Source organism: Podarcis gaigeae, assembly GCF_964106915.1.
Source record: "Podarcis gaigeae genome assembly, chromosome: 9".
Lineage (NCBI taxonomy): Eukaryota > Metazoa > Chordata > Lepidosauria > Squamata > Lacertidae > Podarcis > Podarcis gaigeae.
The window spans coordinates 6628642-6654167 of NC_139685.1; the positions used below are offsets into that span (position 1 = coordinate 6628642).

At 46.9% G+C, this 25526-nt stretch overlaps 1 protein-coding gene across 6 annotated transcripts in view; it reads right to left on the reverse strand.

The window, feature by feature from the left end:
* CCDC33 (coiled-coil domain containing 33) overlaps positions 1-25526 on the reverse strand; it is a 203543-nt gene that overhangs the window by 84169 nt on the left and 93848 nt on the right. For all 6 annotated transcript variants that reach the window (XM_083698199.1, XM_083698200.1, XM_083698202.1 and 3 more), the window contains 6 exons: positions 23342-23443; positions 21215-21306; positions 19898-20018; positions 10526-10649; positions 8081-8214; positions 6645-6716 (listed from right to left, as the gene is read on the reverse strand). In XM_083698199.1, the coding sequence (XP_083554325.1) occupies positions 6645-6716; positions 8081-8214; positions 10526-10649; positions 19898-20018; positions 21215-21306; positions 23342-23443 (645 nt within the window). The remainder of the gene's footprint in view (positions 1-6644; positions 6717-8080; positions 8215-10525; positions 10650-19897; positions 20019-21214; positions 21307-23341; positions 23444-25526) is intronic.

Here is a 25526-nt window from a genome sequence, read left to right on the forward strand (position 1 = left end):
GATGGAAGTCTAAAAGAATGTATAAGTTAAATTGGATGTTTAATTATAAATGGATTGGTTATTGGAAATTTGAATAAAAATTATTTTTTTTAAAAAAAGAAATGCCTGTTGGATCCGGCCAGTCGCCCATCTAGTCCAGCATTGTGCTCTCACAGTGGCTGAACAGTTGTCTGTGGGAAACCAGTGTGGGGTGTGAAACACAGAGCAGTCAAATACAACATTCCTAGAGTGGACATGTTTAGACATCAATTTTATAATGAATGATTTTAGAGTATTGTTTGTGCTGTACCTTTGTGCTGTTTTAATGTTGTTAGCCGCCCTGAGCCCGGCTTCGGCTGGGGAGGGCGGGATATAAATAAAATTTATTATTATTATTAAGAGGGATGTTTGTCCAGGCAGTAGATAAACTTTCTGTTTCCTCCTGTGCTGGGACAAGCTTCTTCTACATGTGACCAGAGGTGGGCGTGACCTCACCTGTGCAGGTAACAAAAGCACTGGACTTGCCACCACATCGCTTCTCTATTTTTCTTTCGTAGAAGAAGCATCAGCCTGAGATGCTCTCTTGGCCAAGAGAGGACAAAGGAACTATCTCCCTATGGGATAGATTCCAGGTGTATATAATTTTTGTAACTTAAGTCTGCCTTCTGAGATCCATCTGTGAACAGGATGTGTGAGTAAACTCTTTTATACTTTTATACAAGACTGTGTTGTGTCTATTCTTTTTAGGAGGGGAATTACCAGGAAACTTATTTTAGAGGCTTATACAAGCCTGGCAAACCTATCTGCTGTGTAAGTTTAAAAAGGGGAATGTTACTCTGCTAAATTATAGAACTTGCTAGCGCAAGTTGGAAAGGATATAATTAAACAATATATCCTCTCCTGCCTCCCTGAACATTCCCAGAACCAGCAAGCAGGATTCAAACTCAAGATCCACTCTCTCTCCTCTGGCATTCAGAAGGGTTGCTACCTTCTGATGCGGAGGCAGAGCTAGTAACCATCAGTAGCCCTCTTTTGCATGAATTTGACTAATCCTCTTTTAAAGCCATCCAAGTCGGTGGCCATCCCTGGTTTAAGGCAGGGGACATTCCCAGCCTCACCTGGAAATGCTAGACGTTGAACCCAGGACTTCTTGCCTGCAAAGCAGATTCACTTACAAACTCAGCCATGGCCCTTCTGCATGAGGAAAAAGAATGAAAGGGTATGGAGGCAGCGGGCACAGCAACTCAGGAGATTTGTGGCCTGGTACATGAGAATGTGTCTCAGTTAGGCTAAATTCCTGGCATGTCCTGGTTTTCAGGTGTAAAAATGGCTTTGGGAACATGATGGAAAAACCAGCAGAAACAGCTCAAAAAGCTTAAAAATCACAATTTTGGAGGGAGGTTTCCTCCAAAAAGCTCAATAATAAATGCGCACAAATTTGGCAACCCGTCTCAGTGGAATGGGGAGGCATGAAGAGGAGGCTGGAACCTACAGAGCTCATCTTTTTCTCATGCTTAACCGAACCAGCATGTTCCTCCTTTGTAAGCTCCCTCTGAGTTGTCACTCTGAATTGCTGGGCAAACCAATGCTGCTAACATACGCAATTGCTCCCACTAGCTCCCAAGTTCGGCGGTGAGTGCCAATCACTATGCCACCACCTACAAAGAAGAGGAAGGATTCTGTTTGCTTGGGGGATCGCTGGGGTATCTAGAAGTAGGGGGGAAACGTGAGGAAACCTCCTAAAAGGGGGCAACCCTCCCTCCAAATGGCTGAAACAGAACTGTACGTTCACAGGCCTCTTGCCTTATTCACTCTAGCCTGTTGCCATACCAAGGCTTGGTTCTCTCTCTCTCTCTCTCTCTCTCTCTCTCTCTCTCTCTCTCTCTCTCTGTGTGTGTGTGTGTGTGTGTGAAAAACATAAGAGCAGCTGGATCATGGCCCGTCTGGGTAGCCAATAAGCAGGACCCGTGCGCAAGAGCGCTCTCCCCAACTAAAAATCCAAGGGCGCAGAAAGGATCTACAGGTGACTCCAACTGCCTCTTGGATACCAGTGATTTTGGCACATTTTAAACCTTTCCAAAGCCTGCACTCTTTACACCGACCGCCTGCCAGGTTGCTCATAAAAAAATCTGATGGATTCTGGGAGGTTAGCGCTTAAAACGGTCCAGTTCATCGCAAAGCTGTGATTGCTTGAACTCGCGGCGCCGCTTCCCACCGCCCTCCTCCCTTTCCTTTGTGCTGCTAGCAACAAATCCATTTTTTTCTCCATTGTTGCTAGGGCCGATTTGCTGAAACAAGCTTTAAGGGCAGGATTGAGAAGCTGAGCTTGTCACCTGATATTTCCCCCCCCCCCCCGCTCCCTCGCTTGTACATACATTAGTTGGGGAGGGGGAGAAAGAGGAGGAGGAGGAGGAGGAGAACTGGGGAAGGGGGATAAAAAAGAACACAACAGCCCTTAGATCAAAACAATAATCAGCTAAATGAATTCCGCAGCATTTTCCCGCATGACTAGGAGTGATAATTTAGTGCAGCAGCCAGCTGGAAGGAAGGGGATTAATTCTGCACTTACCAGCACCTCTGTGAATAATTCATCACACGCGGCCCCCCTCCGCTGACCCCCTGGGCCATTACTCCAAAGTAGCTCGCCAGACAGCCCTGCCCCAGCCAGGGGGCCCGGCGCTTTGTGGGGGGGAGAGCAATGGAATTAACCTGCCGGCTTGAAGTTCGGTCCCAAATTAACTTTGCGGATGGGGAGGGGTGGTGGTGGGGAGAAGGCAAAGGCACAGCTGTTTTCTGCAACTGTAGCACCAGTCCCAGAATGCCCCACCCATGCCCTGTAAAAATAATGTTTCTACAATGTAGATATACTTAGGAGGTTCAGCCCAGGGCAATGAAAGAGTCTCTAGTCTGTGCAGTCTGTAACTGCTGTTATTAATTGCAATACAGTGGTACCTCCGGTTACATACACTTCAGGTTTCATACGCTTCAGGTTACAGACTTGGGTTACATACGCTTCAGGTTACAGGCTAACCCAGAAACAGTACCTCGGGTCAAGAACTTTGCTTCAGGATGAGAACAGAAATTGTGCTCCAGCAGCACGGCAACAGTGGGAGGCCCCATTAGCTAAAGTGGTGCTTCAGGTTAAGAACAGTTTCAGGTTAAGAATGGACCTCCGGAACAAATTAAGTTCTTAACCTGAGGTACCTCTGTATTACTGAAGAATTTTATACCTTACTTTTCACCAAATGTCTCAAAGCAGCTTCTGGAAAAATAAAAAACACTATCCAGGGGGTTGCATCCAAGGTTAGCCCTGCTCAGAGCAAACCCACTGAAATTAATGTACCTAAATGAGTCCCAGTAGGGGGTGACAGTGCGGGTAGCAGAGGCCAGGCACCCACATAAAAATTTTTATGGGTGCCCAGGCCCCCAGGGCCCCCTGTATATGGTGCCATTGTCTAGCAATAGCAAGCAAACAAGCAAACAAATATTGCAGCTAATGTTCTGGAGTCCAGCAAAGCTTAGCATTTGCAATGAGTGCAGATGAGGCTGAATGCCTGACCTCCAAAGCCTATGGGAAGGCAGTGTCACCAAACGAGCCAGTTAGTAAATTACACAGTTAAAAGCTGGTGTTAACTCTTCATTTGTGGAACACAATCCTCACAGACATGGTGGGGTTTCAGGCCTAATGAACACAGCAGCTCATGCCTTCTAGGTCTTACTCCATGAAATCATTGCTGAGACTCCAAGTCCCTGCCTCCCCAGAGCCTTCTATGTCTCCTCCTCTCCAGGGCTTCTTGCAAGCAATCGGAGACTGTGCCTGCATGCAGCCTGTCTTTGCTCCGTCCATTCCATGCCTCTCCTGGTTCTGGGAAACTAGGCAGGAGGGGAGATTACTGCAGCAGGAGGGGGAGACACTCATGACTCTTCACTAGCCTGACACACCTCTGCCTCTTGGTTTCCCTCCTTTCACTTATCTGCTTCAGCTTCTGCCCTGATTCTGGATTTCTTTCCACCACAGACTCTCTCAACTCACTGAGCCTGTTACCCCTTCATCTTCTGACAGCTCCTCTTCCCAGTGTTCTCCCCCTGACTACTGTGATAGGAATTTTGAGGTCTTAGATATATGGTAATGTTCATAAGTGTACCAACCAAGCACGTACATAGATCAGCACAGGAAGACCGACCTGAAACCATTTTGATTCCCAAACTGACTAAATGTTTTCCCTGCAAGGAGGGGGGAGGGCGGTCAGTGAGCCTTCCCATTGTCTCAGGAATTGAGTAATCAGCATTTTAATGGGTGAAAGACTATCAGGAAAGACAATCAGATAACCTGGCAACCAGGAAAAACAACATTCAAATTCCTGTTTTAGACCGCCTTTTCTGTGATGTAGGTATGATGTATCTGGGGGGTGGTGGTCTTAGGTTACACCCCTTCTGTGATGTATGTATGATGTTTCTGGCGGTGGTCTTGATCTACAGGGTGGCAATTTCAAAAGTCTTTATAAGGCCCTGTGCGCCATTGTTCTGGGTTCCTCCTCCTTTTCTGCATGTGAGAGGAGCACCCTGTTGCAAAAGATCAATAAAGATCAGGCTTACTAGCTGCTTTGCTTCTCAATATTCTTTGGTTGGCCTCTGTTATTTTCTCCTACCAATACCCCAATACTATGGATACCCCATAAGGGCAGTTTTTGTTTACAACACTACTCATCATTGTCCCACCATCATTCCCTGGGATCTGAGCCTTCTTCCCTTTATGGTTCCTTCCACCATTCCTCTGTGTCCAAACAGTCCATGATGAGCGGCAACCTAAGAGAGGCCATGAACTCTGAGCACTGGGAACAGCAGGTTAGATCTGCACACGTGACTCAGTGCAACGTCGATTCCTGTTATTTGTGGGCCAGCTGCTGGCAGACAGAAGAGAACCTCTTGGTATTTTAAGCAGCCTCCCTCCCCCACACTTTCTCCCCCTTTTTCGCTGCAGAGCGCAGGGGCAGGCACATTCCCTCCATCCTTTACAACCTAATTTGGACTGACAGGCTGGAGTTGGTGCTTAGCAAGGCTGAGCCTCTCGGCTTCTCTGTTATTTTAACACAGACTCCTTTGCAAGCGCTTGAGGCAGAGGAGGGAGGGCAGAGGGCTTTACAAGAGAATGCAAACCATCATCTATATTCATGAACTGCCTCCAGGGGCACTCTCTCTTTCCAGAGGAGCTGGCTGCCCCGTTGCCTGCTGTCTGCAGTGATTTTTGCACCTCTCGGGCAGGATCACATGATCACAGGAGGGCCGATGGAGGGGAGCTCCATTCAAGGCAGCAGCCCAAGAGGATCGCCAGCCCAGGTTCAAATAGCAGCATGGTTAGAGTCAGGAGTGTGCAGTCTGGTGCCAAACATGCAAAGGTCTGGAACATTTAGCATTCTCAAGACAAGTGTCACACCCATGCTCTACCCAGAACATTTGGAATCCGAGTGCTTTCGGTGTGTTGGCATCTCCAGCTTGTTTTGATTCTGACAAAGCATCACATTTGAAGGATAATATCCAAAGTATCACAGAGACAGGCATTCAAAGAATTATAGAATTGCAGAATTGGGGTCCCTTCAAACCCTACCATTCTATGCTTCTATGAAAGGAGATTCCAACTAAACATCATGAGGCACTAGTCCATGGGTAGGCAAACTAAGGCCTAGAGGCTGGATCCGGCCCAATCGCCTTCTAAATCCAGCCCACGGACGGTCCGGGAATCAGTGTGTTTTTACACAAGTAGAATGTGTCCTTTTATTTAAAATGCATCTCTGGGTTACTTGTGGGGCATAGGAATTCGTTCATTCCCCCCCTAAATATAGTCTGGTGTGTGGGGCTGGAGTCAAAAGTGGGTGGGAAATGGAAGGGGCCAGACTCAACAGTGTCAGAAAAATGCTGATGTGTTAACCAAACTGAACCTGTAGACACACCAATGACAACAGGTTATCAGGTAGGTGATACTGAAGAAGCATTTTCTGACACTACACTGTTCAGATGTGTGCTAGGCAAACTAAACTTCATTGCCAGATGTTGAAGTCCTGAGACTGCAGTTAGCACGAATTTGCTAAGCAGACATGTCAACAATCCTACAGGTGGGGGCACTCATTTCTCTCTCTTTCATTGCTACCTTCATATTTCCCCTCCTCTCCAGCAGGGAAGCCAGCATGCCCCTCCCATTGAGCGGGTGCTGTCACACGACACGTGAAGCTGCCTGGGATGCCCCAGGTGGGGCAGGATGAAAAGAGGGAATTCTCCATGCCTGCTCATCCCAGCCGCTGATTGGCTTTTGGGCTGCCGGGCGGAGGCTGGGGCTGGAGAGTATGGCGGGCGGCGGCAGTGGGGGGGGGCTCCTCTCAATATTGGTGGGGTGCTGCCACCTGCCAAAAAATATTGGGGGATTTGAAGCCCCCTCTTCCCCCTATACCTGATGCCGCTGCTCCCCAACCACATGAATTAGGCCAAGGGCCACCTGAAACTGGGCTGAGGGCTGCATGCAGCTCTCAGGGTACAGCTTGTTCACCAGTGTCCTGCATGGACCATCTGAGCTGTCCAGTCCCACCCCCTTTTTTTAACGAAGGCAAGATTCTCGGGTATCTCGTATCTGGAGCTCCCCAAGCTGATCTTGTTGGCATTTCCATGTGTCTCACCTCTGAATTTATCAACTGAACACCAAGCTGGACAGTTGGGACTTCTCCACTTCTGGTGCGCAGGTTTGTATCCTGAGAAATCAACAAAGACAAACGGTTGATTAAGAATTGTCAACACACAGAGTTATGAACTGCATGGCTGGATCAGATCACAAGTCCATCGAGCCTGGGGCCCAGTCAGTGCACAGTCAGCTATGGGTCTATTTGGAAAGCCCACCAGCAAGGGGATGCTGGGTAGCTCAGTTGGTACAAGCATGAGACTCTTAAACTTAGAAAAGAGGGAGGGATTTGCTATATAAACTTAATGGGAGTTATCATGGTGGATTCCTTTTCCTTGGTGTCTGGATTGATCCTGCAATGACTGAGTGAGAGGAAACAAGAAGTAATAGGGCTCTGTCTGGAAAGACTGAATCATTCAAATTGGATGGTTCAGTCTGTAGAGCAGGCATAGGCAAACTCGGTCCTCCATATGTTTTTGGACTACAACTCCCATCATCCCTAGCTAACAGGACCAGTGGTCAGGGGTGATGGGAATTGTAGTCTCAAAACATCTGGAGGGCAGAGTTTGCCTATGCCTGCTGTAGAGCATGAGACTCTTCATCTCATGGGTTCGAGCCCCATGCTGGGCAAAAGTTTCCTGCATTGCAGGGGGTTGGACTTGATGACCCTCATGGTCCCAACTCTAAAATTCTATGATTCTATATAAGGTGAAGGGATGGGCCCAGGGCTGAGTGTATCTGTAGATTCCTCTCCATGTCTCATTTTTCCAATCGTATGTTGAGTTCTCCATTCCACTTTGCCAAACAGAGCAGCTGTCTAGCTGTGTAGGAGGCACATTACCAAGCAGAAGAGGGAATGTCCACACGATCCACAAGGACTAAGGGCAGGTCTGTGGAGGTTGTGGCATCAGCAACTCCCAGGTGGTCTAATTCAGGGCTGGGGAATTTGTGGCCCTCAGCGATGAGGAGTGTCTTGAGGATCAGTCATGACCAGAAATGGAGTAGGTCACCAGAGGAAGAGTGGATGGAACCCTGAACAGGAGTACCAAGGTGGTCCACAAACAAACAATTATGAAAATACAGCTACCTGTAATTAAAATGCATAGTAATACAACCATACACCCATAATTTAAATATATGACATATAAGTCCATTAAATCAGCATAACACTTAAAACAGCAATCAAAAACAGGAGACCCAATTCAGAAGCTGTATTTTCAAAAGCCGGCAGAATGCCAGTACTGATGGGACCCCCAGTATTTCAGCAGGAGGAGAATTCCATAGCAATGAAAAAGACCGTTGATGTGTTACCACAAGTTGATAACCATTAGGCCATAGCCAAAACTAAGCAGGTCTCATTTGTTGATCTTAATGCCCTTTACAGTGGAGGGGCAAGGAGATTTTGCAGCAGGTCCTGTTGCCTATTGTCGCTATTACCTGGATGAGAAGGTTTTCTACAAGAACTCCATTCCTGCTACTGTCTGCCACAAGCTTCCGATAGACACGATTACTTAGTGGCAGCACAGAGAAGCCCAAAGACTTTGGTGGGAATTCCAGGTCTCCATCCGGATCTGGTGGGCAAGCAGGGATAAAACATCTTGATTAGTCCTCCATTGAAACATGGCAGAGGGATGCTTTCAAAATCCTCCTCATCCAAAATTTCACCCCAGGCTCCTGAGTTGGAAACCAGCCGATCTTGTCTCAAGAGGAATTGATGTTTGGAGCTGTTGGTCAAGATGGACCTTGCAGCCCCAAACATCAGGACATAGAAAGAGCCTGCTGGATCCAGCCCATGGACCATCTAGTCCAGCATCCTGTTCTCACAGGGGCCAACCACAGTGGTCTATATGCAGTATATAGTACCAGAGTGCTACATACATTCTTAACCAAAACTGACCATCAGGCCACTTCTGACAGTCCACAATCCAAAAATGAATCAAATGCCTTACCCCAGATATAATAATAATAGTAATAATAACAATAATAACAATAATAATTTATTTATACCCCGCCCATCTGGCTGAGTTTCCCCAGCCATTCTGGGTGGCTCCCAATTGAGTGTTGCAAACAATACCGCATTAAATATTAAAAACTTCCCTAAACAGGGCTGCCTTCAGATGTCTTTTAAAGATAGGATAGCTGCTTATTTCCTTGACATCTGATGGGAGGGCGTTCCACAGGGCGGGCGCCTCTACCGAGAAGGCCCTCTGTCTGGTTTCCTGTAACCTCAGTTCTCACAGCAGGGGAACTGCCAGAAGGCCCTCGGCACTGGATCTCAGTATCCGGGCTGAACGATGGGGGCGGAGACGCTCCTTCAGGTGTACAAGACGGAGGCCGTTTAGGGTTTTAAAGGTCAGCACCAACAGTTTGAATTGTGCTCGGAAACGTATTGGGAGCCAATGTAGATCTCTCAGGACCAGTATTATGTGGTCTTGGCGGCCACTCCCAGTCACCAGTCTAGGTGCCGCATTCTGGATTAATTGCTGTTTCCGGGTCACCTTCAAAGGTAGCCCCACATAGAGCACATTGCAGTAGTCCAAGTGGGAGATAACTAGAGCATTCACCACTCTGGTAAGACAGGGAGGTAGGGTCTCAGCCTGCGTACCAGGTGGAGCTGGTAGACAGCTGCCCTGGACACAGAATTAACCTGCGCCTCCATGGACAGCTGTGAGTCCAGAATGACTCCCAGGCTGCGCACCTGGTCCTTCAGGGGCACAGTTACCCCATTCAGGACCAGGGAGTCCCCCACACCTGCCTGCCCCCTGTCCCCCCCAAAAAAGTACTTCTGTCTTGTCAGGATTCAACCTCAATCTGTTAGCCGCCATCCATCCTCCAACCACCTCCAGACACTCACACAGGACCTTCACAGCCTTCACTGGTTCTGATGTGAAAGAGAGGCAGAGCTGGGTGTCATCTGCATACTGATGTGCTGCTAAGTGCCACATCTCATCTTGACAATCCCCCACCAATCATTTCACACTCCCAAATGGTCTTATCTCACTGGAGGGCTGGTCCAGAGGGGCAGGTTGGGCACTGCCCCACCAGGTCAGTCTGCCTTCCTACTTACAGCCAAGCCGGGTGGGGGGGGGGGTTTGCCCTGCCTCTCAGCTTGCTCCTCCTTAGCCTAGCTGCTGCTATAATAGAACTCAGCAAGGGGGAGGCTGGGGTCAAAACTTTGTTAAGAACATCGCTAGAGCCTGCTGGATCGGGCGCATCTTATCTGGCATCTTGTTTTCCCAGTGGCCAACCAGATGCCTATTATTGGAAACCTGCAAGCAGGATCTGAGCCCAAGAGCACTCTCCCCTCTTGCAATTTCTAGCATCACTGCTTCTGACTGTGGAGGCAGAATACAGCCCTCATGCTTAATAGCCCTCTCCTCCATAAATTTGTCCAATCCTCTTTTAAAGCCATCTGAGTTCGTGGCCATCAATGTCTCCTGCAGCAGTGAGCTCTATAGCTTAACTATGCACTGTGTGAAGAAAGACTTATGAATCCTCCAGAGTTCAGTTTCATTGTGCATCTGCCAATTTTTGTGCTACAAGGGTGAGAGAAATTCCTTCCAGTAGCACCTTAAAGACCAACTAAGTTAGTTCTTGGTATGAGCTTTCGTGTGCATGCACACTTCTTCAGATACACACAGTGTATCTGATATACACAGATATACACAGTGTATCTGAAGAAGTGTGCATGCACACGAAAGCTCATACCAAGAACTAACTTAGTTGGTCTTTAAGGTGCTACTGGAAGGAATTTTTTTTTGTTTTGACTATGGCAGACCAACACGGCTACCTATCTGTAAAGGGTGAGAGAAACACTTATCTTTCCAAGCCAGGCATCATTTTATCAATTTCCACCCTTACTTCCCAGAGATAAAGACTTACTTTTTTTGAAGTATTCAATCACCAGGGCGGTATCATCCGAGAAAGCAGTTGCTCCATCCCGTCCTTGGAACAGGTAGGACATGTTCCATGTTGGCTGCTCAGGAGGTCCAGCAGCTGGAGAAACCTGGTGATCAGTGAAAAGTAGAGGAAGCCCAGTCAGGGTATCAGAAGAGAGAACAAATGGCTTGTTCCTGTTGTGTATGCTCCATTCTATTCCCTCTCCCATCTGGTTTCCCACCTAATTTCTCCACCCTCAACAGCGGGGAGAAAAGAACCCAGTGCTCTCCTCTGAAGGGACAGCGGAAAGGAATGATCTTCAATTTTAAAATTTATTTACAGAAACAGCGTAAAATTTTTGAATGTTGATGACACTGAAATGAAGTGAAGGGGTTCTAGTGATAAGGCAAAATAAGAATATGCAAGAATAGATTGGTATTAGATGAAAATTTGAAACGATAATATGTGAGGGAAAATAATTAAGGATAAACAAATAAGATATGAATTTGCTGAACCAATTTCTAAATGGAATACAAAAAAGGGAGGTGTGAGGAAGTCAGAAAATAAGTTAATGAATGGAGAGGAATTAAAAAGAGGGATTTCTATTTTTTATTCTTTTCCCCCCTGTATATGTTAAATGATTGTACTTTTGTATTTTTGTGTTTTTGTATTTTTCTTGTGTTTTTTATCTATTGTCTAAAAAATTTTCTTTTTGTTACAACCTAATAAAATATTATTTTTTTAAAAAAGAGTAATGATCTTCAATATCCCACAAAGAGAAAAGAAGTCCCAGGCAATCTGGACCTTTGATGGAACCTGCTTCCACATTCCTTTGAAAACAGAATGCAAGTGGTCAATTCCTGTCTCTGAGAGTAAAAAAGAAGTCAGGACTAAAGAGGCTGAAAGATTTTGCTGCCTGGGCATGTGAGGAGCACTTTCCCAGAGGGGTGTGTGTGTGTGTGTGTGTGTGTGTGTGTGTGTGTGTGTGAGCAGACACAGGGCTGGTCCTCAGCATCTGTTTCTGATACACTACATCACCATGAGTTTGTATTGAATTATAATAAATGCTTGATGAATCTGTTTCCTTCTGTTGTGCTTTTGATAGGATTATAAAGATGGCGACGTTACAACGTGTGCAGAGGAGGGAGGCCAAGAGGACCAGCCTTGGAAAGTGGAGCAGTGGGTGCTGGGATGTGTCCAAGGGAATGGGGAGCAATTTGCAGGCCCCCAGCTGGCTCCAGCCCACCGGCTGGCAGCCGGGCAAACTCTGGTCCTTGGAACAGCATCAAAACAGCGGCACACAGCTTCAGAAGCCTTCAGAAGCTTGAGCACACCTCAGTCAGCAGAGTGAATAACACGCAACAGAAGTGGCGGACAGCGGCATATGTAAAACATATTTACAAGCAGTTTATTCAGCATAGTTCGGGACAAAGAAAAACATGTCTGCTCTCTTTCATGTCCAACAGCAGGAAGCATAAGAAAAAGCTATACACAACGGAAGTTCCCAGCAAGCTGTGCTGGAAGTAAACAGACATGTGACATACAACAACTCCACATGCCTGTTCTTAAGGTGGAACGGAATATCAATATCCTAACAGCGGGTACATGGCAAGCTATCGGCAATCTGGTGGTACACTCAACGAGTGCCTTTGCAACTCTGGGGCAGATAAAAGTCAGCCCCTCTTCATGCAGCACTCATGCAAGAAGCAGGGATGGCCACCAAACTAAGGTAAAGGTAAAGGAACCCCTGACCATTAGGTCCAGTCGTGACCGACTCTGAGGTTGCGGCGCTCATCTCGCTTTATTGGCGGAGGGAGCCAGCGTTTGTCCGCAGACAGCTTCTGGGTCATGTGGCCAGCATGACTAGGTGGGCAGGAGCAGGGACCAAACAACGGGAGCTCACCCCGTTGCGGGGATTCGAACCGCCGACCTTCTGATCGGCAAGTCCTAGGCTCTGTGGTTTAACCCACAGCGCCACCCATATCCCAGCTGCAAACTAGATGGCTTCAAAAGAGAACCAGACAAATTCATGGAGCATGAGAGGGCTATAGATGGTGACCATCGATGGTGACCTGTTGGAGGCAACAGTGCTTCTGAAGACCAGTTGCTAGAGACCAGAGAAGGGGAAGGGAGCTCTTGTGCATGGATCCTGCTGGTGGGTTTCCCATAAGCATTTGGTTTGCCACTGTGAAAAGAGGATGCTGGACTAGATAGCTCACTGACCTGATCCAGCAGGAGGCTGTTCTGGCTTCCTTACAATTCTATAACACATCATCAAGGCTGAGAGCTATTTATTTCATTTATACAAAGAAAAAAGCACACCAAGAAGTCAAAACAAAAAAATTCCTTCCAGTAGCACCTTAAAGACCAACTAAGTCAGTTCTTGGTATGAGCTTTCATGTGCATGCACACTTCTGTGTATCTGAAGAAGTGTGCATGCACACGAAAGCTCATACCAAGAACTGACTTAGTTGGTCTTTAAGGTGCTACTGGAAGGAATTTTTTTGTTTTGACTATGGCAGACCAACACGGCTACCTATCTGTAACCAAGAAGTCAGTTATGGATTAGAAACCAGGACAGGGCCCTGTTTCGATGTATTCACCTTCATCAGCTAATTTTTAAAGGGTCATGTCAGTTTGAAAACTTTCAATTTCAATATTTCCAAATTGAAAACGCACAGAAAAGCTCAAGATAGACGTTGATCTACCCACACTTGTTATGCTTGAGAAACGTAGAAAATAACAGGATATATTTATCTGAAAGTCATCAAACTTAATTGACTTCTGACTTCTGCTCAGTGATTGAAACTAAGACCTCCACGACGAATCTAGACTAACGTGAACTTATCTCTACTTATCAACTCTTATCTCTAATTCTGTAATGAATAATTGTGCTATACCTATTTTTATGAGTTTGAGCTTGTAATCTCTGTTAGAGTTTGTAATCTCTATTTGTAGTCCTTGTCAGAATACATACTTTTGAATGGATTAGTTTTTGTTACTATTGACTATTGATTTGCAAGTAGGGACCACTCCCACTATGGAAACTTACATTGGCCTGAGTTCTTGGTGTGCTTTTTTCTTGGTATATTTAATAACAAGAACCCCAATTAATTTTATTTAGGCAGAAGCATTCTCAGAAGGGGTTAACCTGGGCACTGGCTGCTCTCCCCTCAGCACCCTGAGAGGAGAGATGCCCACGCCAGCTCATGTCAGCTTGACCACAGAGTCAACAGAGTGACGGGGGGGGGCCTGCTGGGGTGGCAGAAGGATCGAAGCTGATTAGCCGCCACATAAGATTCGCCCGTGGAAAGCCATTAACCTCCCTAAGCAGAGCTCGGCCTTCCCTCAGAGATCCAGAGAGCTAAGTGCATCGATCCACCTTTTCCACACAGGGGAAACCATGGAAGCATCTCTCTCTCTCTCTCTCTCTCTCTCTCTCTCTCTCTCTCTCCTCCCCTCCGACCTTCATCTGGAAGCAGATGAAAGGTGGGGCAGTTGTTATTACTGTTATTTTGCCTTCCCCCCAGACAGGGGCTCAAGGCACCTTGCAGCTAAAACAGAAGCAGCTAAAAACCTAGGAGGTGGGGAATCATTAAAACACAATTAAACACTAACACAAATTAAATTTCCATTTCACTTTTGACTTGTATACTGCCTTCCTGGGCACAAGGTGGTTTACAAGATCTCCATGGCTCTTTCTCTTACCACTTGCTTCTGTTGTTCTTATAAAGCCTTGGCACACAGATAATGACAATAAAAAGCATAACAGCACCATCTCTTTCATTAAAAGCAGCCAGTTCCCAAAAGCATGTAGGAAAAAGGATTTCACCTGCCGGCAGAAGGACAGCAAGGAGGAAGCTAAGTCTAGCTTCTCTAGGGAGGGAGTTCCAAAGTTGCCTGGGGGCAGCCCTCTCCTGCGTCCCCACCAGGAGTCCCTGTGAGGGTGGGGGGACCGAGAGAAGCCCCCCACAAAAAAGTTCTCAGAGCCCAGGCAGGTTTGTATGAGGGAATGTGGTCTTTCCGATAGCCTGGGCCTGTGCCATGTAGGGCTTTACAGGTCAAAACCAGTGCTTTGAATTGTGCCTGGAAACAGGCTGGCAGCCAGCGGAGTTGTTGTAACAAGAGAGTCACCTGCTCCCTGTAACCAAATGCTAACTCAACCTATTTCACACTTTGTGAAACAATATTGTTATGATGATGATTCGTTGGATTTCTATCCCACCTTTTCCTCCAAGGAGCTCAATGTGGTGTACACGGTTATTCCACTCATTTAATCCCCATTGCCTCAGCGCCTAGGACTTGCCGATCGAAAGGTCGGCGGTTCGAATCCCTGCGGCGGGGTGCGCTCCCGCTGCTCGGTCCCAGCGCCTGCCAACCTAGCAGTTCGAAAGCACCTCCGGGTGCAAGTAGATAAATAGGGACCGCTTACCAGCGGGAAGGTAAACGGCGTTTCCGTGTGCGGCTCTGGCTCGCCAGAGCAGCGATGTCACGCTGGCCACGTGACCCGGAAGTGTCTCCGGACAGCGCTGGCCCCTGGCCTCTTGAGTGAGATGGGCGCACAACCCCAGAGTCTGTCAAGACTGGCCCGTACGGGCAGGGGTACCTTTACCTTTACCTAATCCCCATTGCACCACACTGTGAGCTCCACTCTGACTGAACTTAACTACAGGGATACCTTGGTTTACAACCATAATCCGTTCCGGAGGTCCGGTTGTACAGTGGTACCTCTGGTTGCAAACGGGATCCGTTCCAGAGGCCCGTTCACAACATGAAAAGCCCGCAACCTGAAGCGCTGTATCTGTGCAGGTTCGCGCCGCGATTTGGTGGTTGTGCACATGCGCGAAGTATGATTTGGTGCTTGTGCGCATGTGCGAGCAGCGAAACCCGGAAGTAACCCTTTGCGGTACTTCCAGGTTGCCGCGGGACGCAACCTGAAAAAACATAACATGAAGCAAACGTAACATGAGGTATGACTGTAAACCAAAAGAGTTTGTAACCCAAGGCACGCTTTCGCCAATGGGGCCTCCAAAAAAAATAATTGGTTGTAATCCGAAAAAAGGGACATACACTTCAGGGTTTGATGTGGTTGTAATCCAAAACGGTTGCAAACCAAGGTACCACTGTATATGCAAATCTGCCCCAGTGAGCATATGTCCAGGTTGGGGGGGCCCTGAGTGTGCCGGAGGAGGGCACTGTGAGCACATGCAGTCCCAACCCCAAGACTGAATAAAAAATGCAGAGATGGCAAAGGTGGGCTGGGCTTGCCATTAAAGAATGCAAGAGGCGTAACAACAGTCTTTAGAAAGGGACTTTAAGTTCAAGCAAAGCTTAGAGTAAAACTGGCCACTATTTCCAAAACTCATGCAAGGAGCGTAATGTCTGGACAGCTAATTGTGCCCCATACTCTATTTCTAAGGGACACCACTGTATGCCCTCTAGCCATAAGCATGCTCAGCCCATGTTGTGCACCAAGGAGTTAAATGGCTTGCCAAAAAGCACATAGGAAAGGGAGGGGGAAGAAGGGGGAGGAAATACCATGACAGTTCAATTCCCTCCGCAGATTAATTTGTAATTCAATTGCTAAATGCAACCCTGTGTGCGGCAAGCATGATTTATGGTATGTAAAGCAAACCACACTGGGTTGGGGGTGGAGGTGTTGCGTTCTTGTCTTTTGCTTCTCTAAATCCTCCTCTTGCTTCTGAGGCTAAATAAGAGATATCAGCTTTCAGAAGTTGCCCCTTAAGAAGAAAATACCCTAACCTCCCATTACGGATCAGTCTGATCCCAAGGCTAAAATGAAGACGTTGCCCTGCCTACCCTGGGAAAAGGAACAAAATCACTGGCTTTCCTGTAAGGAAAGAGGGGCTTTCAAAGGGTAGGAGGAAACCTCATACAGAGTCAGACCCTTGGTCCATTGAGCCCAGTATGGTTTACACTGCCTGGCAGCAGCTCTCCAGGGTTCAGGCTGAGCAGAGTCGCAGCCCCACCTGGAGGTGGCGAGGATTGGAACCCAGAACCTGGCAATATCCCTCCAGCACTGTTGCACACATTCATTGCATTTTTCATTGCATTCCATTCCATTTCACATTCAGATTGTGCAGCACCTTTCTGTATTTCTACGCACAAGGCCATTTGCAAGCTGACGCAACAACAAAAAGGTAAAGATAAAGGTACCCCTGACCAGAGTCGTCCAGTCGCGGACAACTCTGGGGTTGCGGTGCTCATCTCGCTTTACTGGCTGAGGGAGCCGACGTTTGTCTGCAGACAGCTTCCGGGTCATGTGGCCAGCATGACTAAGCCGCTTCTGGCGAACCAGAACAGTGTATGGAAACACCGTTTACCTTCCCGCCAGAGCGGCACCTATTTATCTACTTGCACCTTGACATGCTGTTGAACTGCTAGGTTGGCAGGAGCAGGGACCGAGCAATGGGAGCTCACCCCGTTGAGGGGATTCGAACCGCCGATCTTCTGATCAGCAAGCCCTAGGCTCTGTGGTTTAGACCACAGCGCCACCCAGACGCAACAACAAAATATACAGCAAAGACCAGGCATCTTATAACAATCCAATACAAAAAGTCATAACAAAAAAATATGATTGGAAGCTAAACAACCTATCAAAGTAATACTCAATGATCCATGAGAATATAATAGTACACAATAAAATTAACTCTCACAGTATCATCAAATAATAACTAAACAGAAATTCATTCTCAACAGTTACAGTAAATCATTACTAAACTATAATCAATAAAAACAACAGCAAGTCACAATGCATAAAATATCACAATACATTAAAAAAAAGGTAAAAGGCTCTAATTCGGAAACAAAGTCACATAACTTATAATGGTTTTTTTAAAAAATTCCTCTTCTCCCTTCCCAGCTGTTTCTCCTGTTCTTAAAGTCATGGCCTGGCAGAAGCTTCCGTGATATGCCAACTGAATTCAAAGTATACCCCTCTGAAGATGGAGGGGAATGGTGCATAGGAATGTAGAAGGCTGACTTATACTGAGTTAAGCTCAGCATTGTCCACACTGTGTGTGTTCGGAGCACCACAGTTTAAGAAGGATGTTGACAAGCTGGAAGTTGTGCAGAGGAGGGCGACCAAGATGATTGAGGGTCTGGAAATCAAGTCTTATGAGGAATGGTTGAAGGAACTGGGAATATTTAGCCTAGAAAAGAGGAGACTGAGAGGAGATATGATAGTCAGATTCAAATATTTGAAGGGCTGTCCCATGGAGGATGGAGCAAGCTTGTTTTCTCCTGCTCTGGAGGGTAAGACCTGAACCAATGAAGAACTGCACTCAGAGGTGTGAATTTTAAAGGATGTTTATATGTGTCCACCTGTACATTATTTCCGAAAGGGTGGCTTAGATAAGCTTGCTTTCTAATGCAAACTGAACAGAATTTCTCCTCTATTCCCACTCAGCGACAGAGCGCACTACATGCAGAAGGGACTGAGGTGCAATCCCTGGTATCTCTGGCTTAGGCAGGAGAAGGGCTCTCTCCCAGGGTAAAAAAGAAAGGTAAAGACCCCTGGATGATTAAGTCCAGTCAAAGGTGACTATGGGATGCACCACGCATCTCACTTTCAGGCCAAGGGAGCCGGCATTCGTCCACAGACAGCTTTCTGGGTCATGTGGCCAGCAGGACTAAACTGCTTCTGGCGCAATTGAAACCAGAGCGCACGGAAACACTGTTTACCTTCCTGCCGCAGCAGTACCTATTTATCCACTTGCACTTTTTGGCGTGCTTTCGAACTGCTAGGTTGGCAGGAGCTGGGACTCAGCAACGGGAGCTCACCCCGTCGCGGGGATTCGAACTGCCGACCTTCTGATCAGCAAGCCCAAGGCTCTGTGGTTTAGACCACAGCACCTCCCAGGATAAAAGGTAAAGGTAAAGGTACCCCTGCCCGTACGGGCCAGTCTTGACAGACTCTGGGGTTGTGCGCCCATCTCACTCAAGAGGCCAGGGGCCAGCGCTGTCCGGAGACACTTCCGGGTCACGTGGCCAGTGTGACATCGCTGCTCTGGCGAGCCAGAGCCGCACACGGAAACGCCGTTTACCTTCCCGCTGGTAAGCGGTCCCTATTTATCTACTTGCACCCGAGGGTGCTTTCAAACTGCTAGGTTGGCAGGCGCTGGGACCGAGCAGCGGGAGCGCACCCCGCCACAGGGATTCGAACTGCCGACCTTTCGATCGGCAAGTCCTAGGCGCTGAGGCTTTAACCCACAGCGCCACCTGCGTCCCTTTACCTCCCAGGATAGCTGCTGCCAATCAGTGCAAAGGTAGCTTTTTTTAATACTACACAACAAATCTGCAAAAGAACTGAGAAGGGAGACTGGCCAGTTCCACTGGGCCATTTAATTGAAAAGCCTTCTTTAAAACCAACATTCAATCAGGGCTTTTAAAGAAAATTAACAGGGTGTGTGACGAAAGGAATAAATTTTCTCAGCCCAGATGGCTCTACTAAATCATTTATGCCGCCAAACCTGCCTTTTTGCCAGCTTTGTTTGGCACCAGGCCTCATCAAAGAGGCTGTCAGCTGAATCAGGATGAACCCCCTTTTGATGGGACTTGGCTGCAAATGTCTTCCTCTTTAGGCTAATTTCCCCCCTCCCCACTGGTTCATCCCCTGAGGGATTGTTTCTTAAGTTGTAGGAGCCAAAAGGAATCTGTTTCGGATGGCAGCTTCCTTAATCTTGGCAGGAAGGGATGCAAGAGGTAAGGTCCATGAAGAGGCTTTGGAGGAACTGAAAAGGGGGATAGGTACTGTGAGCAAGCCTGAAATCCTCCCTCCAATTACAAATTGGATGAAGAGCAAAACAAACAAACAAAGCAAGCACACTCAGGGCCCTCCAGCAGCATTTCTTCCTGCTGTGCCTGAGTCATGCTGGGGAGAGCAATTCAAGCCTCTCCAATGCAACTGTGCAACCCACTAGCCATGGGCCTCAGGTAGGGGCCTCCACCTCTTTCTGTGCAGCCCTGAGTTCAGAGAGCAAGAGAGAAGGAAGGAAGGAAGGAAGGGAGGGAGGGAGGCTATATGGATATGGATGAATGGACAGATGGGCCACGCACAGGGGTGTGTTTGGTCTTTTAAATTTCAGTGGTGCCCTGTGTGAGGCCAAAATCCAGCTCCCTCCACTTCTGGCCTTGCATTCTGTGTGATGCTCTGCCGTGTCCTCCTTTGCTCAGCACCCAGTGTGGGGGCAACTGGTTGTGCTGCCCTAAATCCACCTCTGGATACTTTTGGCTGGCCACTGTGGGAACACAATGCTGGCCTGGATTGGCCATTGGCCTGATCCAGCAGGCTCCCTATCTCTCCTTATGTCCTTCCCCAAGGCAGAAAACTTTCAAGCGACACTTGGCTAGTACCTGCGGGTGTCCTTGGTTGGTGACTTGCGGGACCTCAAAAGCCTCCGCTGGAGGATCTGGGAAGGTGATGTCCTTCTCCGGGACCGGGTGATCATAAAGCGGCCGGGCCTTCATCTCTTTCCTTCAGAGGGAGGAAGGGAGGGGGAGAATGGAATTATAGGGGTTGTTTGCAGCTACACCTTCAGAAATGTATTGCCAGATGTCTAAGAATGACAACACAACTCTAGGCCCATTTCCTCAGAAGCAAGGGTGGGAAAGTCTGTCCATTGCAAATTCTCTTCCTCCTTCCATCTTAAATTCACTTCTCCACATTTCCACCTCAATTTGCTTTTTAAAAATAGTCTTCATAAAAATCCACCAGCATTTCAGTGCTAATTTCTCCTAACACACAACTTTTTGGATGCACATCTAATATGCACATTTGGCAAAGTAATTTCCCCCAATAAAACGAATTTTTGTGTGCTATAGTCACGATACGTCCATTCATATGAACACGTTATCTCTGTATATGCATTTTTGCCAACACTACCAGGCTGGAGAACTGCACTGCGATATTTGGGAGAGCGTGACTTCTGACGAATGGCTGCATTTTGGTTTGTTTTTCATTTCTGGACAGCTGCAGTTCAGAAAGTTCAAGTTAGCTAGTTGCCTACATTGACCGAGGGTGGCTCTCTTTCACTCACTGGGGATGTTTGGTAGGATCTGCACTAAGGCAGAATCTATGTCCTCTTGTGCAAAGATGCTTAGGATTATGATTAAGACATGTATAGAAGTGCCCTGTCCCATCCTGTCCCCATTCATGTGCCTTTAGCTGGAATTCCTGCATAGCAGGGGATTGGGCTAAATCAGGGGTCGGCAATTTTTTTTCAGCAGGGGGCCGGTCCACTGTCCCTCAGACCTTGTGGGGGGGGGCAGACTATATTTTTGGGGGGGAAATGAATGAGGGATGATGAGCGGTGCGTGAAAAGGCTCTGGAGAGGGGCTGCTTAAAATGGCGGCCGCTCAAGCTGCTGCTGGTACCAATAAAGCCCAGCCTCCTTCCTTCTCTAGGCAGGGCAGGGAGAAGCCAGGAGGAGGGAGGGAGGAGGCGCCACTGTGGTGTGTGAGGGAGAGGGGAGAATGGTGCAGCCCGAATGATCAGAATCAGATCCATGTAGTGATTCCCGGACTGTCCATGGGCTGGATCCAGAAGGCAATTGGGCCGGATTCAGCCTTAGTTGGCCGACCCATGGGCTAGATGACCCTTTTGGGTACCTTCCAACTTTACAGTTCTTTGATTCTATTCTTAGCAACCTCTTGTTATTTCTCCCCACTTACATGTAAGCTTTGACGTTGTTCACTATCCGGCCAACGGCTAAGACAGTGCCGTCGGGTTGTTCCAGAGGCTCATTGATCCCCTTGAGGAATACCTGAAATCAGAGAGAACGATGATTACCAAAGACCTGGTTCTGCTCTTAACACATGTTCACAATCATCAACCCTTCCCCTCACTTCTGCCCTAAATGTTACTTCTTAGTATCTTTGACTTCTCATAACTTCTTATTTCTTCCATTTCTTATGTATTCCCTTCTTACATCTCATCTCATCTGTAAGCTCCTTATGCAGCCACTGGTTTCTTTAGATGCCTCCCACTTTTCTTTCTTGTTAGAATTGTCTGCCTTGTGCCTTCAATATTTCACCTTTAAGAAACTCGCATCCATCTTGTACTCCCATCTTTTGAGTATTTCTAGCTATGGAATCTCACCCAGCAGTTCCTTAAGCTTTTTGAAACTAGCCTTTTTCAAGTCTAGAGTGCATGTCCAACCACACTCAGCTTTCCCTTGCCTCTGGGTCATGAAACCCAAGAGGACCTGATCATCATTTCCTCCCAAGGTTTACAGTACTTCCACTTTATTAATCAGTTCTTCCCTGTAGGTGAGGACCAGGTCCAAGATAGACAATCCCCTTGTTGCTTCTTCCATCTTTTGGAAAAATGAAATTGTCAGTGAGGCAAGGGAGAAATTTGTTGGACCTTATATTCTTGGCAGAGTTTAACAGATATCGGGGCAGTTGAAGTTTCCTTTAACTACTATATCTCTCCTTTTTGAATGTTTGGCAATCTGCTCCAGGAAGGCATCACCCAAGTCTTCAGTCTGGCTTGGCGGTCTATAGCTGACACCACTGTAAGGTCCTTGTTGCTTCCCTCTCCTACAATTTTTACCCATATGCCCTCAATCTGTTTTCCATGGTATTCCATGCTCCAGGTCATGAATTTCATCACAAGTGTACATATTCTTTATGTATAATGCTGCTACTCCCTGACTGCTTGGTCTATTCCTTTTGAACAGGTTATACCCCTCAATTTCTACATTCCAATCATTAGTCTCATCCCACCAGGTTTCAGTCGTGCCTATTAGGGTCATATTAGCCACTTTGCATCAAGAGTTCAAATTCATCTTGCTTGTTTCCCATACTCTGAATATTAGTATAGAGACAACTGAAACCATGAGTCATTCCCTTCCTTCTTGCAGTTTCCTGCCCTTTATCAGGTTTCTGGGGCACCACCTCAGTTTCCTATGCATCAATCAAGCTACTATCACCAGTACCAGTATTACCCCCGTCATCTGTAATATTGTCTCCCTCCCTGTTAAGCTCTCCTGATCAAGTGGCATCCTCCAAATATTGTTGGGGATCAGCTCCCATCAGCCCCAGCCAACATGGCCAACTGCAACTAACGGAAGAGCAGAATCGGGGTGGTGGTGGTGGATTTGTGCTGTGAGCCCCTCCATGTTATGGTCAGGTTGTATATATTTGCAAAAAACCCCCAAAACAATCTATCCTAAAGACACCACAGTCTCCACCGACCTTCCTTCCAAGGAGACAAAACCTAGAGTGAGTGCTGGAACCCCTGGAAATTCTCACTGCTCAGAGACTGGGGTGCTATGTAACAATATTAAGGGTTTTTTTTAAAATATAAAAAGGTACCTTAAAAGGGGGGATGAACCACAATCATTCCTGATGGAGGAGAGTTTCCTCCTATTTCTTCACTTTCTCATTTCCACCAATACAACAAAATTAATGGAGACAGGATCTCTAGCAAGCAGGGATAGAAACCGGGAGAGGAAAGGAGGTAGGAAGGGAAAGGATCTATCCATTCCAGGCCCTTGATCATCTCAGTCACTGTCCTCTGCACATATTCCAGCAAGTCAACACCTTTCTTAATTAATTAGTTTCCATTCATTTAAAGTCACCACATGCTGTGTGAAAATTCCCCACCTTTCTATGTTCTGAAATTGTCGCCAATCTATTTGGTCAGCAGAAACAGGATTGCAGCTGCAGGCACTTTCAGGGCATATGACCCCAAAGGTCTTGGCACTGGCCTGGTGCCACTCACCTCCTCAGAGGTCCCAAAGATCGCCAATTCCACCTTGCCCACCATTTTGGATTTGCCGGCCTGAGCCTTACCTCCAAGCCTGTGTAATTCATTCCAGGGTAGCGGTGGATGAGACTGCCTTTACGGATTATGGTGACATGCAGCTTGGTCCCCGCTGGGTCCTTCTTCCTAGGCTGTTCGGGAAAGAACGAAATGCTTAAGGTGAAATGGGAATGGGGAGAGAGCAAGCAAATGAGGCAGCAAACCAAGAGTTTCTCAACAGTCCAGATTACTCTGCGTTGACCCTGAGCAGCCATAACAGCAGGCACTGATAATTAAAGCCCATTGTCCTCTGGAGTGCCCTGTCTAGAAAGATCAATGTCATCAATCTTTCCCCTTTGGCATTTAAACATTTCGCAGCCCAGGAAGACCTGCCACCAACCTCTGTGGGAAAAGTAAATAATGTTTGGATCAGCAGAGAAAAGAGGCGAGGACTGAGAACACGTTATACATTTAAAACACACTGTTTCGGAAGACACAAGATTTACCGACCCGGGAAGAATGGCAGATGAAGGTGATAGACTATATGGAACTGGTGGAAATGACTGGCAGAATCCGAGACCAAGGAGAAGAGTTGGTGGAAGAAGATTGGAATAAATTTAAAGTTTATCTACAGAAACATTGTAAAATTAAGGAATGTTAGAAGGATGTTGGAATGAAGTAATGTGGTTTTAGCAGAAATGATATAAAGGATTAAGTAAAAATGGATTGTTAATTGGTGAAAGAACAGAATGCAAAATTATAGTATATTAAGATAAATCATTAGGATAAAAATAAAGATGGAAAGGATTTGCTGAAATATCTAATTGAATTAGAATACAAAAAAGGGAGGTGTGAGGAGGTCAAGGAAATAAGCAAAGGAAAAAAAGTTATGTAAAGGATTGTTTTGTTTTGTTTTTAATTATCTGCATTTTTTCGTGTGTTTTTTTCCTTTGTTCTCGTATTGTTCTGTATTTTTTTTTGTTTTTTTCTGTTTAAATATGTTCTTTATTTTTATTTTTTGTAACCTTTAAAATATCAATAAAAATCTATTGGAAAAATAATAATAAAACACACTGTTTCCCCCAAAGGGTCCTGGGAACTGTAGCCTGCCTCTCACAGAGCTATGATTCCCAGTGCCACTACAATTCCTAGCACCAACACTGAACTGAGGGCTGTGAGGGGCTGCCCTTTCTTCCCAAACCCATAAGCAGACTTGCCACAAAATGGTGACCCCCTACAGATTTCTTCAATGTGAGTAAAGCAGCCATGCTTGGGCCGCCAGCAGCTTTGGATGACCGTTTGGGATCATGAATAAATCAGCCGGAGAAACACAAAGAACCGCATGGAAAGCTAATCTTGGGGCCACTGGAGTCTGCAAATGGACTTTGGAGCAATCACACCACAAGACAGCTAATCATTATTACCTCATCAATACAAGCACTCTCCTTAAAAATCACTGCTCAAATGAGGGGAAATGGCGTATGGAATAAAGGTCAGGTTTTTAATGCAGAGAGGGAGGAAATTAACAGGCGTTACATTCTGCGCTGCGTGAAACCTTCACAAAAATGCAGAATTCCTCTCCCCCATACCCGCCCAGGATGCAGCGGCTCCTTCTGAGGCAGAGGAAGCCAAGCCCACCTTACCCAGAGCTGATGAGTTTTAGGTTTGTCCCCCTCCTCCTCCCTACAAGGACAGCAATTGAGTCTGGGGGAGAGGAAGAAGCTGACAGCCACTGCTATCCCCCAGACCAGGTGGGGATAGGCAGCAGGCAGGTGGGAGCTGGCTGAGGGCAGATGGGCAAGGCAGGGCCCCATCCTCCCCAATGGACTTTGGGGCCCATATGAATTTTCTTCTGGAAGCACATAAAGCGGGAAAGAGTCCTAAACTTGCACTATATTCTACTACGGTTCCAGAAGGGGCTTCACTATGTTCCATTTCAGTTGTCTCACCTAAAAGAGGATACTGCATTACAGAGTTGGGAGAGGTTCAGGACAGTTCCAAGAAAGAGCTTCTTCCCAGAATACAAACACAGAACTCCCTCCCAGAGGAGGCAGCAAGGGCAACCAACCTAGATGGCTTTAAAAGAGGATTCGACAAGTTCATGGAGGATAAAGAAGAGGAGGTTAAGGGGTGATATGATAGCCATGTTCAAATGTATAAAATGATGTCACATAGAGGAGGGAGAAAGGTTGTTTTCTGCTGCTCCAGAGAAGCGGACACGGAGCAATGGATCCA